Source organism: Poecilia reticulata, linkage group LG11 (assembly GCF_000633615.1).
Source record: "Poecilia reticulata strain Guanapo linkage group LG11, Guppy_female_1.0+MT, whole genome shotgun sequence".
NCBI lineage: Eukaryota > Metazoa > Chordata > Actinopteri > Cyprinodontiformes > Poeciliidae > Poecilia > Poecilia reticulata.
In genome coordinates, this window is record NC_024341.1 from 15,669,142 (window position 1) to 15,686,988 (window position 17,847).

General features: G+C 41.1%; 1 protein-coding gene across 1 annotated transcript in view; it reads right to left on the reverse strand.

The window, feature by feature from the left end:
* The window catches only part of LOC108165620 (teashirt homolog 1-like), a 36,817-nt gene extending 18,990 nt beyond the window's left edge, over positions 1 to 17,827 (reverse strand). The window contains exon 1 of the mRNA XM_017307550.1: positions 17,147 to 17,827. Coding sequence (XP_017163039.1) covers positions 17,147 to 17,186 — 40 coding nt within the window. The 5' untranslated portion in view covers positions 17,187 to 17,827. The remainder of the gene's footprint in view (positions 1 to 17,146) is intronic.
* Positions 17,828 to 17,847: the final 20 nt, after the last annotated feature.

Genomic DNA, 17,847 nt, shown 5'->3' on the forward strand with positions numbered 1-17,847 from the left:
GTGTGTGTGTGTGTGTGTGTCAGTGGGAGAGAGACTGATGGCTGTCAGGTTACATCTGGCAGAGAAAATAAATTAGGCTTATGAAGAGAAATGAGCCGTCTGTGGAAGGAGTAGAAGGGGGACGGAGGAGGGATCACGACAGAGGGACGGAAAGAATGAAGATCAGGTAGACGTAATGAAGAAGAAAAACAGATTGTGCGTGCGTGCGTGCGTGCGTGAAGTGGCATGGGTACAAGACAGCAATAGAGTTCACTTTAGCATACGTGACTTTTCATTAAGAAAGGTGGGTTTGCAACTGGAAACAAGATCAAGCTTTTCGAGTTAAAAGAGGAAACATGAGAGTATGTGTGGGAAGCAATGTTTTAGGGTCATTTCTCAGCATATTAAATTCGCAACAACTGATTTTTGTGGAAAAACTGAGAGCTAATTTAAAGTATTTTTTTAATAGAAACACCAGTGTTCAACTCTATAGGTTTACCTTCCACACCAACATGGTGACAATGCTTTGATAAAAAAAATTGCTACACTAAAACAGATTTGGCAAAATATGTCTGTCTATGTCATCTACAAGTCAGGAATGATGCAAATTTTGCTACCTGAGTATGAATCATTTGTCAGATTTGTATTTGATTGATTTTTGCCACAGAATATTTTGCCTAATTGTTCGATGTTATGAGCAATAAATTCTAAAAAAAGATGTAAATAAGTACTCAAAATTAGTAGTATTGTTTTTTTTTTATCCTTTTCTTACGGTCATTCTTAAAAACTGCTTTGTCAAGCACATGTTTGATGCCTCCTTTCTGAGAGGATGTTTAATTATCAGATTTATTCAATAGGTCAAATATAATTTCTGAGTTTGCTGCAAGTTTTACCAACATTGCAAAAAGTGGTGTGCTATCTCATTGGCCTTTTTCCTCAAGAATACACCGAGAACATATTCGTGTGTGTTTTAAACACACAGTAAACTGGCTTTTTTTTCTCGAACCAAAAGGCAGCTCGGATACAGTGCGTGATCCCTGGGCGAGCGTCTCACAGTGTGTGTTTCCTCTCCTCTCATGTTGTGTCAGCGTGTATCCATGTGCATTCCATCTCCGCAGATTTGTCAGTGTCTGTCCCATGACAAACTCGCCTTGTTGTGAGTGGAGGAGAGCTCGTGGAGGGCTTTGTCACAAAGCGGTCTGTTCTCTTCCTGAGGCCTGGCGCCCCCCGTGTGATAAATGACACATGTCATTCCTGTCAGCCCCTGCCATCCGGGCTGGGAGGCCCCGAGCTGATGTATGGCCGCTTGTGCTAGAGGAAATCAGAATGTTTTGGCAGCACCCTGAGAAAACTGCCCCTTATTTCTGGTGTCTACTTTTGTGTCTGTGCAAGTGTGTACTCGCGTGTTTGTGCCTGTCTGTCTGCGCCACAGAGAGGATGTTTAATTGTGTGCGCGCGCGTGCGTTTGTGCTCATTAGCCAGTGTCTGCGTCTCCCCAAGTGCGTACATCTTGCGTGCGTGCTCTCAACCTGTCAGGCGGACGGGTGGAGGGAGACAAATCATCGTCATGACCGGCCCAGCTGTTCCCCAAATTTGGTGTGAGGAGGAGAGCTAAGGAGAGAAGAAATCCTGCCATTTGAGTTTCAAACGCTTGACGCTTCCCAGAAACGGGAATGAGTGAGAGGACAAGAGGAGCTAAACAGTCATGCAGATGCATAAAGTCAAGCAAGAAGCGAGCAGACAGAAGTTCCTGCTGCAAGAGACATAAACGTCCACAAATATGCAAAAGTCCAAGACACATTTGCAGCTTGTCACACAAGCATGAGGTTCTCATGAAGCCGAAGTATCACGATTTCACAATATTTGGACAAAACCTTACAACTAGTGTATGTGGTGCTTTTATTTTAAACAGAAAATCAACAATTAATCCTCCTGCTGCTAACATGCATTATGTTAGCTATAGCATTACCTATCCTATACTTTCCACTGAGCAGCGGTTTATCAACAGGTTGGGGAGGGGCTCCTAGCAGCTGAAGGAAGACCGGATCACTCTTTCAATTCTCTGTTTTCCCATTAAAAGGACGTTAAACCAAAGCACGACTCAAAACTTTTGCAGTTTTCAATATGTAATTTTTGGGGAAACTTGAGATTTTTTTCCTGCTGTTTACAGATCTGTTATGGTCTATGTCTGGTTCAGTAATATGCAATAAGGACCATAGAAATGATACCGTAAAATACTAGTGGTTTCGTTTCCGTTTAAACCCTCAGGGTATCTTGATACCAGTAACTGGCCCGTTGCTACTGACGGATCGGAGAAACACACAAAACGAAAACAAAGGGTTTGCTACAAACTGTCGATCATAGAGATATGAATTACTGTGTTAATCCGGTACCTTACTTTCATCGCAGCTGCAATTCTCCTGTTTTAAAAATGCCCTCGAATCGCTTTTAAAACTGATCTCCTGTTCTAGAGGCTTTTTTTTATCTCTTTCCACACAGAGCCAGCACATACACACAAACGTTTCCCTGGTGGAGGACGGTCCCACCTGGAGGTGGTGAACTCTATTCGACCCCGTTTGATTGGGTGCGGGCCGAACTCCCATCCCTCCTCCCCCCCTCTCCCACGGAGAAGAAATGAGAGAAGGGGGGGAAGAGAAGAAAAAAAAAAAACGGCGTCATTAAGCTGTGAGTGATGAGTGGCAGCCATGGGTGACATCCTCCCTCTTTTGCTCTCTCTCCACTGCTTTCCAACTGCTTTCACTCTGTTTTCTCTTCCTCATTGCCCTGATACTTTTCACTCCCGCTTCATTCACCTCTCTCTCCATCCCTCAACCCCTCAAGTCATTTCTCTTTCACTCCTCTGTTGCTTTGCCTCCTCTTTTTTCCACTCCCTCATTCCTCCCTCCCCTTGGCTCCCTGCTCTTTTTTTTTGTCTGCTGTCACTCTCCTTTTCTTCCAACCTCTTATACACCATCCTTCTACAGCTTCTTTTTCTTTCACACACACAATGGCGCTCTGCTCGGCCCCGTCTGGCTCTCTGGCCCCGGACTTGGAGACACTCAGTTTCTCCGTACATAATTGATCACCAAACAACCAGAGCAAAGATGCATATTTTTATTTACGATTCCGAGTAATTCTACTATCTTAGACCACGGGTTATGATTCTTCTTCCTCCATTTAAGACATATATCCACACAGAAAAGAAAATATTCCAGAAAAAAGCTGAAGTACCATGTTGTTCTAATCGTGATACGATTAACAACTCAGAATGCAAACAATTCCCTTCACCATATTTCAAGATGCAGTACACCAACAAACAACCATGTTATTATCTTTGAAATTATATACTGTATAATGTTTTCTGCCCTTAGTTAGTGTCAACAAAGTCAGCACAGGAAGCGTACATGATTCATTTTTAATTTTATAAAAAAGAGAAGCATGTACTAGGCAAACTTTATTGGTCTTAGTAGAGAACCCTGTGGGACTCCATGACTAACTCTATGACAGATTCAGATTGCCATTATTTCTTTAACTCTTGCATAAAACGCTCCCAAGCTCCTGCGTTTAGCATTTGGGCCACTATCATTTAAATGACATGTGGCTGAAACTAGAACTAAAAACCATCCAACTGGCCAGATAGATCTCTGGTGTTTTTGTGGCACAAAATTGTGGCACATGGAAAATAGTATCCTAGCATGAGATGTAGATCAAGAAACTGTGACATTTGGTGTTGGGAATGTCGATACATCTGTGAAAATGTACCTTCTGATGTTAATTGTTCTACTTACCATGGAATCATAATGCGAGCAAAAAATGTCATTAAAAAAGAGAACTTTTTTTTTCTTCATTTTAAGAAAAATGTCATTTGTTGTTGAAAATCTTGGTCACATTTTTCTTATAGGTTTCCATCGGCATCAGCTCAATTTGTGTGGGCCACACAAAACTGAGCAACAAATGGCTCTGGGCCTTGCTCTGGACATCCTTGTTTTAGAGTGAATGAAGCTTTAAGTGCATTGTGAATTTCCAGTATCTTTGTAGAGTCAGGATGGTTGGTGCTCTTAAGAGTTTTAAATTTCAGCTCAAGTCTCACATCTTTTCTAGGCATTTTTTCCCCCATTGTTTTCTCTTACCTATATTTTAATGTTATAATATTTTATTGCTGCTTTCATGTATGGATTTCCAAGCACTTTGTAACCTGGGGTTTGTAATAAATCTACCAATTTTCATGCACATCTCATATCTCAGCTGTTATCATAGTTACTTGAAAAGCCATCAAATATATTAGTGTCTTTACTTTTTTAGCCAATTCATACATGATCTGTTCATTTAAATGTTTCTGAAAACACGTTCCCCCATATTGTTCTTTTAGAGAAATCGTGTCTGTGGTGTATACAAATCCTGCATACAGAAAGCTAGAGACAAAAAAAACAAAAAAACAACAAAAATATCCAACAGCAAAATGAAAAATAACGAAATGCAAAATGTCTCCCTGTACTCTTCTGTTCTCCCTTCTTCCTCAGAAAGAGGTAAGGAGTGTAAAGGCTCCATCTTGTCTTTGTGGACCAGTAATTAAAATCGCTGTCCACCAGGCGTGCGTCTTTGCTCCATCTGTTTTAAGGCTGTTGTCTGAGGAACAGGAGATTCCGCAAGTGCATAAAAAACTCCGTAGAACAATTATGTTCCAGTATTTTCTTTTTTCCCTCTTCTGAAAATATGCTTAATATTTTATACACATGCACACATACACATCATTTGGGAATCACACCTTCAAATCACCTGGTGAAAAGCTGTTTTCTTTTAAACTATAATGTCAGCAAAAGTCAAAGCTGCTCTAACAACAGGACCTATAAAATATTCATAACTGTACACACTTGTACTGCTGCAGTTTTTGAACTACAGAGCAAATAGAGCAAGCAGCTGAGGGACCTTAATTCGGTGAATTCCTCGCCGCCTGCGACTCGTCTCTGTCTGCCTGTTGAAGTTTAAACACCGAGAGGAGCAGAAAATCTAACAAGGTGATGGGCTAATTGACTGAACTTGATGAACGTGATGTTAATCAGCGCGAGCAACTCAGCTCGTTGATCTTGTTTAGTTTGACAAAGTTTAATTAAACATTCCCGACATGCACAAAGTGCTCTGTTAAAAAAAACAAAAAAAAAAACACGTCTTTATTCTCCACCAGCGTCAGATTTTATATTTAATTAAAATTATTTTTTTATAGCAAGTGCAGTCGCTTAAAGAAGGCTTTCAGGTTTGTCAGCGTGCACTAGTTGAAAAACTAATCTCAGCTCCTGTTTCTCACACTGATAAGATGATATATTTAACAAACAAAGCAGAGCAGAGCACAGACAAATCCACCCGACATCTGCTTTCTTGGTAACTTACATGTGAGAAAAAAAAATAAATTGTGTTATTTTTTTTTAAATGTATGTTCAGGAAACCTCAAAAAGCTAAAAGGAAATTCTCCTTTTGAAAAAAGTAGTGTTTAAAATTATGTTGACTGTTAGTTCCTGTAAAAACTTTTTTTTTAATATTTGTGTTGTTTTTAGCATTTTATGAAAATGGCATAAACATTTAACGCACCAGGCTTCGTTCTACACTTGCTGCTTCCAAATTCTGCCAGAAAGTAATTGACAATTTAATTATAGGTTGACACAATCCTTGGTCAGAATTCCTATAGAATTGTTACAGTCCTATTTTTTTTTAATGATTAAAATTAACACATTAAAATGAACCACTTTAGACACTGACAAAGATTGTTTTTAATATACATAAGATAGCCTCTTCAAACAAGCTAAGAACGTTCAACCCAGCTTGAATCCGTTTCGTGTTTTGGGCTCTGACAATTTTGCAGCAGTTCTGTTGGAATAAAGAAAGCGGTTCTAACTCTTCACTGATCTTTCAGGACTTTGAATTTAATCCCGAGTGAGATGATAAATATATTTTACAGTGGCTTCTGTCCAACTGTGAAACATGAAGTGTTGGTCAGTTAATAAAGCAATACCACATGGGTCCAGATCACATAGAAGTGATGCAAAAACCAGCTGCTTGGAAACAGTTTCCAAACAGCACACAGTTTCACATCATGAAATGTGTAAAATGAAAAAAAAAAAAAAAAAATCACAAATGAGCTAGAAAAAAAACTCAATTCAAAACCTGTTGGTTTTGCTTAATGCATTGCATGTTTCCTCACAGCAAACTAATCACGGAGTTCAACAGGGTTCAGTCCAAGTATCAATACGGTTTGCCTTACGTGTGCTTCTGTTTGACATCATTTAAAAAGAATGGCATTGTTTCTTAAGAGATGTAACAGCTTAGAAAGCCAATGTTTCTATTTTAATTGTTTTTTTTTTACCTCTTCAACATAAATCAAAGTATTTCAAAAATAAAAGTTTCAAAATTGCTAATGCGCTCTTGGGAGTATTTTGGGTAGGTCTGCAGCTCCAAACTAAATAAACTTTCTATCTCATTTGTTTTTAAATTTGCCAGATAGGATGAGGGATATCTCGACTCTACAGGTCAAGCAGTAGGCCAAAAACACTTAAGAGTGACATCGTTAAGGGGTCAGATATGTTTTCACGACATTCTAACTTAAAATTATGACAGCTTTAGCTTTGATTATTTATATTTGTGCATTAGTTTTAAACAGCAAAAGTGTTATTCTTTCATTACCTGATGATTGTTCACAGATGTAGCTGTGGCAGAGGTTGTGAATGCATATTAATAAATTTGATCAAGTTACTTTAATGAGACCAATAAGGCTATTTATTATGTAGTGTATCAAATAATTAACTAGCTTGAAGACGAGAATAAAACCATCTAAAGATAAGATTGCAATTCCGATCATGCGGTTAGCAATTGGCCATTATAATTTCTATAGGTACCAACTGAACACCAGATACAGTACATCAGTAAGGCTAATGTGCATGAAAATGTATCATTTCTATAAAAAAACAAACAAAAGCTGGGCTTTCTGGGCTTTTAGGGACAAAACAATCCAAGTTATGTTCCGTAAACTTAACTTCCAAAGAGCTTGCGATGAAATGAATCAACAGAAGCTGCATATTTAGCCAATATGCACTCAAAGCACCCAACAAACTCATTAAGCAATGATCAAGTGTTGCCTTCAGCAGTCATCACATTATTTATTTGATTACATTTTCATCTTCTAGTGGTGATGCAGCTACAGACATTATTCAGTGGGTAGCTCAGTGGCTGTTGTGCCACTGGGGACTTTTGTGAGGTAGAAGCTGAAAGGCAGACGGACCAGAAATAGACACCAGGCCAACGTTTGGGTCCTCACACAAAGAGGGGCAAGGTGATCAGAAACAGACATCCAGCCGGAGAGACACTGAGAGACAGAGTGACGAAAAGAGACCTGCTAAGAGATGTGGATGTAACAGAGGCCTCCCGCTGCTCTCTCAGAGCCAGACGACTTAAAGAGCCGGAGCTGGGCTTATACCCCCTGCGACTGACAGTGTCTGAGACAGCGCGGCGGCTCTCGGGAAGATTTTACAGGAATTTTCTGGGGCAACATGTGGTGTTGTTGAACTGAGTAGGATCCCGAAACATTATATCCCCCTTTCAGCTGCCCATCAAGCGATGCATTGCGGCTGATGGCACTTCAGCGATGGATTCGCTCAACCTCCCCCCCCCCCACCCCCCAACTAACAGAGTGTGCTTTCATTTGTTTCCTGTGCAACATGCCATACGGATAAACCGTCTGTTTAATAGGACAGGAAACAGCTCTGGAAAAATATGTGACAGTCATGTGTTTGGGCTTCAAAAGAACATGACACAGGGCTTTACTGCTTTGTGACCTTTTGGATTGTCACAACTCAGAAGTGTGACTAGAGGAGTCTGCTGGAAATCCTACTATTTGAGGAAGAAAGAAAGAAAGAAAGAAAAAAAAAAGGTTTCTTGAAAGCTGAGAACAAGGCCAGCGGGCCTGGGAGAGGAGAGTATTACAGTCTCCTTTTCAGATGTCGAGTTCATGTTCTCGTAGCCAGTTCACTGCCTCTTGAGCATCCGGCGAGAGAACGATAGATGAGGCTGAGAGACGGGGAGGAAGATGAAAGAAAGTATGAGCCGGCTGGAGCAGAATTGAGTCAGTAAGATAGAGATTGATGACAGATAGGAAGATGAGAGAGGGCTTACTGGGGAGGGAGAAAGAGAGGAGGTTAGTAATCCCCAAAAAACGAGCAGCGAGGAAGAGAGGCGGAGGGAGTAGGACGAGACAGAGATGAAGAGGCAAAAAGTGTTGAGATGGCACTACGCCGGACTCCTGCGTAACCTTCCTCGTCGCCCGCTCCCAAGGACACAGTGTCATCTGTTAGCTGTATCCAATCCCAGATGGCTTATCTGTAGTAAACTAGTGTCTAAAAAAAAAATATTCATTGCTTCTCGGACCACTTTATCAGTTAAACATTGCTTCGGGGACGGAAAATTCCACTGTTTTCCGACTACTGGATATGCTGCGGTTGGATTTTATCAAACGCTATGCAATAAAAACACACAGACTTATCTGTGGAGTCATGGGGGAAGCCAATTATTTCATGTGCATGAAAATACAGCTCTGCTAATGTTCACACTGGAGAGCTATACATCGCTGCTGTGCTCTTCACTGACTCGTAACTTCCTGTGTGAAAGAGGACATGTTTTCATACAGACCTGTCACAGTATAGATGCCACTTGTCACGTAATCAACACTAATTAAGAAAAGGACTGAACTTGTGTTTTAGTTGCTTGTTGTTAACTGCCAACAGAGGCACAATGAACCCATCAGTGGATTAAGCTACTGGCTAAAGCACTCCACACCAAATTATTGCCAGAGTGAGCGAACGGTTACACAACAAACTGCTTAAGGTGTTTTAAAAAATGTCACCAAATGTAAGTAAGTAACAGTTTCCCATCTTACAGACTTTATATTTTGCTGTCTGGAGCCGTTCTGTATGATTTTTGCACGCAAATGTATTTTGTCTTCCTCCCAGTGTACAATGTCATGCATTTTAATGGCATGCACTTTAATAAATTGAACTTAAATATGACTGTGGTGTATGCATGACTTTTTGTCATACATGCTTTTGCCCCACTGGACACTTTTTAAGTATACGCCGGATGGAAACTTCTGAAATATTTTTAATTCCAGGAAAACTGAACAGCATACCAACCCTGTCCTTCTGTGCACATTCTCACACATTAAATCTTTTTACAAGAAAAGGTGAATTATTTTTCTACCAGGATTATTTTGTTTTTTGCAGTTCTTTTTCTTTGTAAAATAATTACACTTGTATGTTCTGTTACACCTCTGCTAGACTGTCAGTCATTTACCACTTTAGGACTAGATCTCTGAAGCTCTGTTTAGAAATTACTTCTTTTTTTTTCAAAATTGTTCCATCATATGACTTCAAAAACAAAGCAGGACATTGAGATGTGGACATAAACAAGTGATGCCTTTACTTCACTTTGCCTATCAAGCATCAACTTGAAGCTAAAAAAACAAAACATGCAGATCTAAATTTAAAGCAGATAAATAGCTTTGTCACCCTTTGGGTTTGCTATACTAAAGTAAATGATCTCGGTTTCAGTGTCTGAGTTCTTTTTTCACCTTAAACTTGGGCCTTTGACCTTAATTTCACAGTAGGTAAACGTGTTGTGGCCCGGGAGAAACGGAGGATGACTTGAGGTCACAGAGCTACAGGTTGGGACTAAATCCCACAAGGTACCAACTCACCCAGCTGAGCTCTCTGGTACCCCAGCTGTTCAGTGTTGGTTGGTGCTCAGGACAAATATTTGTCCAACATCATAAATTTAATCTGTTTTTGGAAAAAGATGCACTGATTCAGTCTGGATAGACTCTTCTTTTTAAAAGATGTAGTTTTCCTAGATGTTTTTAATTACCATTTCTGGTTGGTTTTGAATTTAAGTGTAAAAACTGGACTACATTAGAGAGCAATCTTTTAAGCAGAGAAATTCAATCAAAACCCAACTGCATATTCATTTTTGCCTATTTTTAAACACACGAAAGTGCCTCATTTGGTGTAACCAACATATCTACAAGAAGTTAAATGTCAGTGAAATTCCTACTCATTAGCAGCCCACATAACTGTATAGAAAGTTTATATTTTTTTAAATGACAAAACTTTCAAATACCTAAAAGATGTTACAAAAAGCTAATCTTTACTCAGGATAAACTTCACCACTAAATGCACGCACTAACACCAGCTTGATTTAGCAACCTTATTATGATGGGTTTAAGGTCTGAATGATAAATATTGTTACTTTTAAGTGCCAGATCTGCCAGCCAAGCAACTGTTGGGTTCAAACACAACTGTTAGACGTTATAATCCGGAGAAATACAGAGACGGTTCCAAGGTCTTAATTGCCTTTGTGTCTTCCTACTTGTGAACTTGGCTCTACCTGTAAGGTTAAACTACCTGGCAACACCAGAGCAAGTGTGTGCGCTGCATGTCTTGCAGTGGCAGCACAGGCACATAAAATCAGCAGCTAATAAGACCACGTTGGGAGTCGCTGGCCCGGCATAAATCAATGGGCAAAATAATTGCTAATACGCCGGATATTGATTAGAATGCCCGCCATGCACTTATTTTCTGGGGCAACGGTGGCGAGGTGCTAACGCGGTGACAAGGGTAAAGTGCTATTTCTCCGAAAAGGCACGGAGACAGACAGCTGGGCAGGGGGGAAAAATGACTACGGGGTTTCTGCAGTAATTCTTAATTGACACCTGTCAGAGGAACGGCAGCAGTCACAGCTGCTGCAGGCGAACGTCTCCCAGAGTCTTGTTCATCTGTCACTTTTAATACCTTTTTCTTCACAACCCCTCTGTTGTGCTCTCCACCTCACCCGCGCCCGCACTCACCCGCCCTGCTGCATGCCAGATGTTCAGGGCTGCTCAACAGCAGCAGCAGCACAACTCCAAGGCCGAGCGGTGCCGCGCTGCTCAAGTCACAAGAAAACGACGTTTGCGCTGATCCGTTTGTGGATCAGAAGACATCTTTTAAGCTCAGCAGACTGAAAACCAAAAGGAGCTCGGTTATATTGATCTTAATTAAGGGGGAAAAGTCAAATGTAATACAGAAAGGGACAAGAAGGGAAAAAAAAACTAACTCTTAGACCTTTGTAACTATACCAAACAATCACTGTGTCCACGTGGTGTGCAGAATCAATCATTCAAGGTCAAATACAATACATACAGTGAAGCAACATGCATAAATAATAAGAACACAGATGCTTTAATAAATCTAGCTCACATAAAAAAAAATAAAAAAATCATTCAGCAGAAACAATAAAACAGTTTGTACAGGACCTCTCGTCCTCATTTCCCATTAAAACTTATTGCATCCAAGTTTTTCTCGCCCTCGCCTCGGCGTTACTTGAGATTTTATTCAGGTACAAACACTTTTTATTTCTATTTTGGTGTTATATTTTCTAGTGCGGCCCTCACAAACACCAATAACTCCGCTGAAGTTACGACGTTGCAGGGATTTCTGCGCTCGGAAAATCCCTAATCTGTCCCTAACTGTGAAGAACATGTGCTCTTCAAAACCAAATTCAGCTTTTTGAAAGTTCAAAAACTAACAGCTCTCCCTCGTTTGTCACAACCCTGTCGAGGTGTTGATACTGGTGGAAAGCATTGAAATGCCATGAAGTCTTATTTTCTTAACTCACACACATTTAATTAAAGTCAGGAAGACAATGACCCGTCTTTTAATTACTTTGTAAAACTCGGTTGAGTTCACATTTCAAATGTGTTGTGGAAGAAAATACAGCACATATAGAAAAGCATCACTCATTTGCATCTAGATTTGGTAAGCTATAAGTGACATTACTGTCAAGCAGCAGACTGCAGGCTTGCTACCTGAGCACCTATTGGAAACTAATTAAAATTAGCTAAAATATTTAGATAAATACACGATGTGGAGAACATGTAACTGTAATATCCAATATGTTGATTTAATTTTGGATATGCTTTATTCATTCTTGATTTTCTGTTTTAAATTAAAAGAAAATGTTGTGCATTTTTATTTTACACTTTATATTAACACCTTGAAGCCGTGCTATTTTTAGTGGAGGCCGTTATAAGAATCATTCGCTCTCTTCGCTAGATCCACTCTCGTCTCAATCAACTCTTTATTACTTTATCTATTCGCGCAGGAATGCTTCTCTTGCGTCTTCAGGCCTCTGTGTGGTCACCGTCAGGTGGTCTAACCGTCCTGTGACACAGCAGAGTGAGAAATATTACTCATTTCTTCAACACTGCTATTGTTCTACGTCTAAGCCATAAATTGTCTTTAGCCTGCAGAATGTTAGAAATGTCTCCCAAGACGTCTTCGGCGGATCAAAAGCAGCTGGGGACACGATATGAACTACGGGTGAAAAAGTTTGATTTAAGGCAGAGGAAGCTGGCCACTTTTTAGCTCTGCAAAAACGACCTTGATTTCATGTCTTTTTCAGTCGATCCTCCTTTTTGTTGTGCTCGAGTGAAAGTCCAGGCTTTTCCTGCTTCCACTGAAGCTCATTAAGCGAGGGGATAGTTTTACCTCTCGCCTGCAGCGCAGAACGCCTCTACGTCTTCACTCTTTCGGGCGCGTCTAATTCCCACATATTTTTTTTAGCTCGACCCTCTATTTTCCATAAGAGCAGTCATCGATCTTCATTTGTCACTTAACCTCCACGACGATGAGGACAGAGAAAGCGGAGTCGAGTCTGCGTGCATGCGTGTGTGTGTGCGCGCGTGTGTGTGCGCAGATTAGCGCACGTCTTTGATTTCCAGAAGGCCGCCTGGCTCCAACGGCACATGCAAATGAAAACTAGCAGTGTGTGTGGAGAAGCAAATACATCCACTGACTCCTTCAGTCAATGTCACCTGTTAATGCCACTTTACGTACTCTGCCGTATCAGTGAATCTGAAAATTACACAGGCACACACACACACACGCAAACATGCTCAGTTGTCCACAGACTTAAGTTCAAATAGCGTTTTCTCGTCTCACAGCTGCTGCTTCTGAGCCTGACAAATGTCATTAAATTCTTTATCAGAAGCAATCCCGATAAAAAAAAAACAACCCCGAGTTTTGTGCTTGATTCTTCCTCGACAGGTGCCATGAGCTAACAGCCTACCCAGTCAACACCATAGTAAATATCAACGTTAAAATGTATTTTATGCAGCTCTGTGAATAACTTTACTCTTTTCTCTATAACACAAAAGAATAGGAGTAGGAATTAGAGCCGCATCGCATCTGCTGCAAAACTGTTAAGAAGCACCTCTGCTAAAGCAGACATACAAAATGTCAAATGACACAGTAAGCAACTTCTGCTGTTGAGTGTACACAGGAGGAGGAAGAAAAAAAAAAGCTGCAGAAACGATGCAGAGTTGATTTCATCAAGGCAGCTTGCAGACTTGACACCGAGCTGAATTTGTCAGCAGTAATCTGCGGACCCGTCACTGATCTGCCAGCTACCTGGATAATTAGGGACCTGGGCTAATGATGCCGTCAGGATAAAGGGAGGCCCCACCCCGCGAGTCGTAATTAAGAGACTGCTTTTTGGAAGTGGCGTTGGAGGCAGAGCACAAGGAGAGGGATGCAGCTGCTGAGTATGATCCGGACAAAAAACCGCACGGCGAGTTTAAAGAGATTTGGTGGAACGTTGTTTAAAATCTAGCAAAGATTGATAATTATTAGCGTTGTGTGTTAAATTGCGATCAGTCAAACCTGGCCGGCGACTGAACATCAGTGTCACGATAATGAGCAAGGAAAAGTTTGTCCTCACTGATGAACTACCACCAAGGCTCGGGATGAACACCAGCAACGCTTCAAGCAGTTACGGTTTCAAACCTGCCCAAACTTTCCTTCACGCTGTTTGTATACATTTGTTTTCCATTTCTATATAGCGTCTTTCGTCTTCCACACTTCCTCTGACTTTACTTTTAACAACACGCTGATACTGGAAATAACGGAGGTTTCTTCCGTCAGTGACAACTTCAGCTCTGAAGAGTGTTGTTATTAGGATTTTCCCTATCAGGAAATACTATTTACAAAACTGATAAAATTACCCGTGCTGAAAGAAGGCTGCTACACTTTTTCTCCTCCCTTACCTTAGAAACTAAAGTATCACCATCATTCACTCTAAGAAACCAAGACAGTCTGAGTAACCTGCCAATATCAGCTTGTGCTACTATAAAAAGAGAATAGTAAAAATGTTTTTTCTTTTTTTTTTTTTTTTGCAAAGCTGAATTTAATTAAGTATGCACCGAATAATAATAACAACAACAACAAAAAGTTAAGGATTAGCTATAGTTTTGTACAGTCCATTTTATTTCAGCAGCAGGATTAATTACTGCTTTTCTGTTTTTAAATAAGAGCAATTAGATCATGTGATAAAAGATTTTTTGTTTGGTATCAGCAAAAATTGAATTGAATCTCACTTCAGTCCATACCTACCAGAGCAGCTGATCTATCCAAAGGAAGAGAGAACTCTCTATGTGCTCCGACCATTTTACTGTGGCTGGACTTGTCCTCAGACAGAACAGCTAAACGTTCAGCAGAAGAACTTTTTTTTTTTTCTTTGTTAAATGCTAAACCATTTTTTAACTCTCATGGAACGCACTCGACATGGTGCCACGCTGTAATCACAGTGATGTGTTGAATGATTAGTTGACAGATTCATTACTCCGAGTGTCAGGGTTTGATTTAAGATACTGCAGTTGGCAAACTAGGAGCGCAAGTAAGACGTGCGGTGGTTTTCATTTTCTAACAGCGACCTCAGTCCCCAGTTATGGCTTTTATGTGTGTGTGTGTGTGTGTGTTCTTCCATCTGCTAATTAAACTTCTGTAATTACTGATCAAACCTGCTGTAACGCATATGTAAACACAGAACTGCAAGATCCAGTTTCCATTCAACGAGACTCGGGGAAAGTTTTTAAAGTCTGCTGGATGTATATGTATTTTTTTCCTGAGTCAATGATGCAACTTTAAACGCCGTAAGAGAAAAACACATGAGATCACAGTATAAGAAGCATTTAGGAGACTAATCTACTCTGCAGGAGGCAGAGTAATATCAGTGTAAACAGGTACTGAATTGGTGAAATGTTAATGTCATTTTACCCTTAAAATCGTTTTATAACTAAGTTGACTGGATGATAGGAAACCCAGATTTGATTTTAACATCAAGCTTGTGATCTCTAGTTGTGTCATGTTACAGATTATTATTGCACCGTTTATGTCACTAATCGACCCTAGTACACAACAACAACAAAAAAAAAGAGAGAGAGAGAGAAAAAACCTCCTGGAAATGACAACAAATGACTGCAGCAATAGAACAAAAAAAAAAAAGTCACTGCAGCTCAGATTGCAGGGCTCTGCATCCATCCGCCAAAACTAACAGATGCAGTAATGCGGTTCCAAATGAGAGAACACTGATGTATTGTCACTGGTCATAAAGCAGATAGGGTGCAGCGCCATTACGGGTCTAAAAAAAAAAAAAAAAATCATCACTGTGACTGATGAAACAGAGCCCATTTGAAATGGCATACAAAGGCCTATTGAGAAGCTCTCTCGCTTGCTGAGGTGCATATGCAACATTCAGTATTCGTGACAAAGCTGAGCTAATGCGTTGTAAAATGTTAACTTTTAGCCCTGAACTTTTTGGGATTGTCCAAAATGTGGATCCAGGGCAAGAAAAAAAAATACGATCACAATATAAAAAAACTAAACCCAAAATGAGGCCACCTCAGATGAAGGAGGCTGGAAAATATACAGGAAACACAAACACAACTCATTTCCCCTCCTTGTTCTTCCTCTCCATCCATCCATCCATCCATCCATCCATCCATCCATCCATCCATCCATCCATCCATCCATCCATCCATCCATCCATCCCCAAAAGCTTTGCGTCAATTAGAGACTACAGCCACGCAGAGTTCAAAGTCTGCTCCGTCACAACCTTGATTAAGTCTGCTTAACCTCACATTTCCACCGCCTATAGCTGCTTAACATTCTGCAGCTGTTTTATTCGGCTTTGGTCATTACGGCGTGAAACTTCAAAGCGCCGCTCTCTCTCTGGTCGTTGTGGAAACGCGTGTCAGTCAATCACGCGCTCGCATCTGTCGGGGAAGAGGAGGGGGGTCGTCTCGCGACATACTGAAAGCAGACATTTGTAACTGTGTAGCCATTAGCTTAGTATGAAATCACGTCATGTAAGTAGAATTTAAAAAAATAAAAATAAAAATAAACTGAGCTAATCAGCGTGATTTCCCCTTTTGTCTGGAACATTTTCAACTCAAACTTGAAGAATTTCACATGCTGTTACTCTGGAATTTGATGTATAAGTTTCCTACACTAAGCTGGACATGAAATGCACTTTTTTTTCGCAATCTCTCATTTTTTCTTCTTCTAGAGGTCAGTTGAAGACATTGTTGTGACCCTGCAGCGTCTGAGGATCATCTCCCTGTGATCTCGCTACGCCCCAGCACCCTCACCCCCTCACCCCCTCCTCCCTCCCTCCCATCTCCACCTCCCCTATGGATGTTTAATCGTCAACTGTTTATGCCACATGAGAACTTTTTTTTTTCCCAATTTGTCTTTTTTTTTTTTTTTTTTTTTTTTTTCCTCAGGGGGAAGGTTAAAAATTTACCCCCCCCCCCCCCCCAAAACCCCCCCCCCCCCCCCCACCCCTTTAATCCACAGAGAGTCTAACGCATGCGTGTCTCCGCGTGGTGAATGATTTACTGATGTTTATCAGGAATGAATAGATCAAAGGCAAGTTGCATGACAGGCGATCAATCAAGCATCAAATCAAGGATGGCAATCCCAGAGCGGAACACAAGCTGGAAATATGCAACTTTTCATTCTTTTCTTTTCACATCAAACAACGCTGGGGTAAAAAGAAACATGTAGAAATATCTATATATATATATATATATATTTTTTTTTTTTTTTCATTTTTGTAGAACTTAAACTAGAAAAGTTCACTGCATGAATTGGGAGGTTCTGAGTTAGAAAGTTCATTGTAGAAAACTGATGTAGAAGTTTTTGTATAAGCTGCCGTGAAGAAAACTATCCGTGCAGATTTCAGGGTGTGTGTGCGTGGGGGTGCGTGTGTGTGTGTGTGTGTGTGTGTGTGTGTGTTTGCAGAGCTGGGGGCTTACCTGCTGACCGCCGCGGTGCTTGCTGCTTTCTCCTCGGCATGCTGCTGCGGGATTTTCCGCTTGACTGTTCATGCAGAGATCAAAACAGCGGACAAAGCTGGAAGCGAACGAAGGTGGATTTATTTTAAAAGTGTAGATCCCCTCGTAGGGTGAAGAGTTTCTTTACGTCTTTTCCCCCCGTTTGTTTTATGTATACAGACGATTTTGAGTAGGAAACGTTAACTTCGTCCGATCAGGAAAAGAAAAGAAGAAAAAAAAGAAAAAAGAAAAAAAAAAAAAAACTCCAGGAAGGGCTGAGATGTGGTTGGAAAGAGCTCGGTGCAGATCTCAGATCAGCCGCGTTTCCATCCGAATAAACGCGCTCCCGTCGCCGGACTCGGACTACCGTGCTGCTCCGATGACGGAACACATCGCGCCGCCTTGTCGGTGGAGAGGAGTCCGGAGTGCGGGTCTGGCGCGGCGCGGCGCGGCGCGTCGCGGCGTGGCGTGTCTCGTGTCTCTCCGGTCCCGGCCAGGTTCCAGCCGCAGCTCCTCGCGCGCGCGCGCTCCAAAGCTCCGCTGCGAAGACGAAAATCGGGAAAGGAGATCAGTGACGGGGGGGAAAAAAAGAGTGACACACTTAAAGCGGACAGGGGTGTATATGTCAGTCAGTCAAACGCGAGTGTTGAGAGTGCCGAGACCCCCTCTCTCCCCCCGCCCCC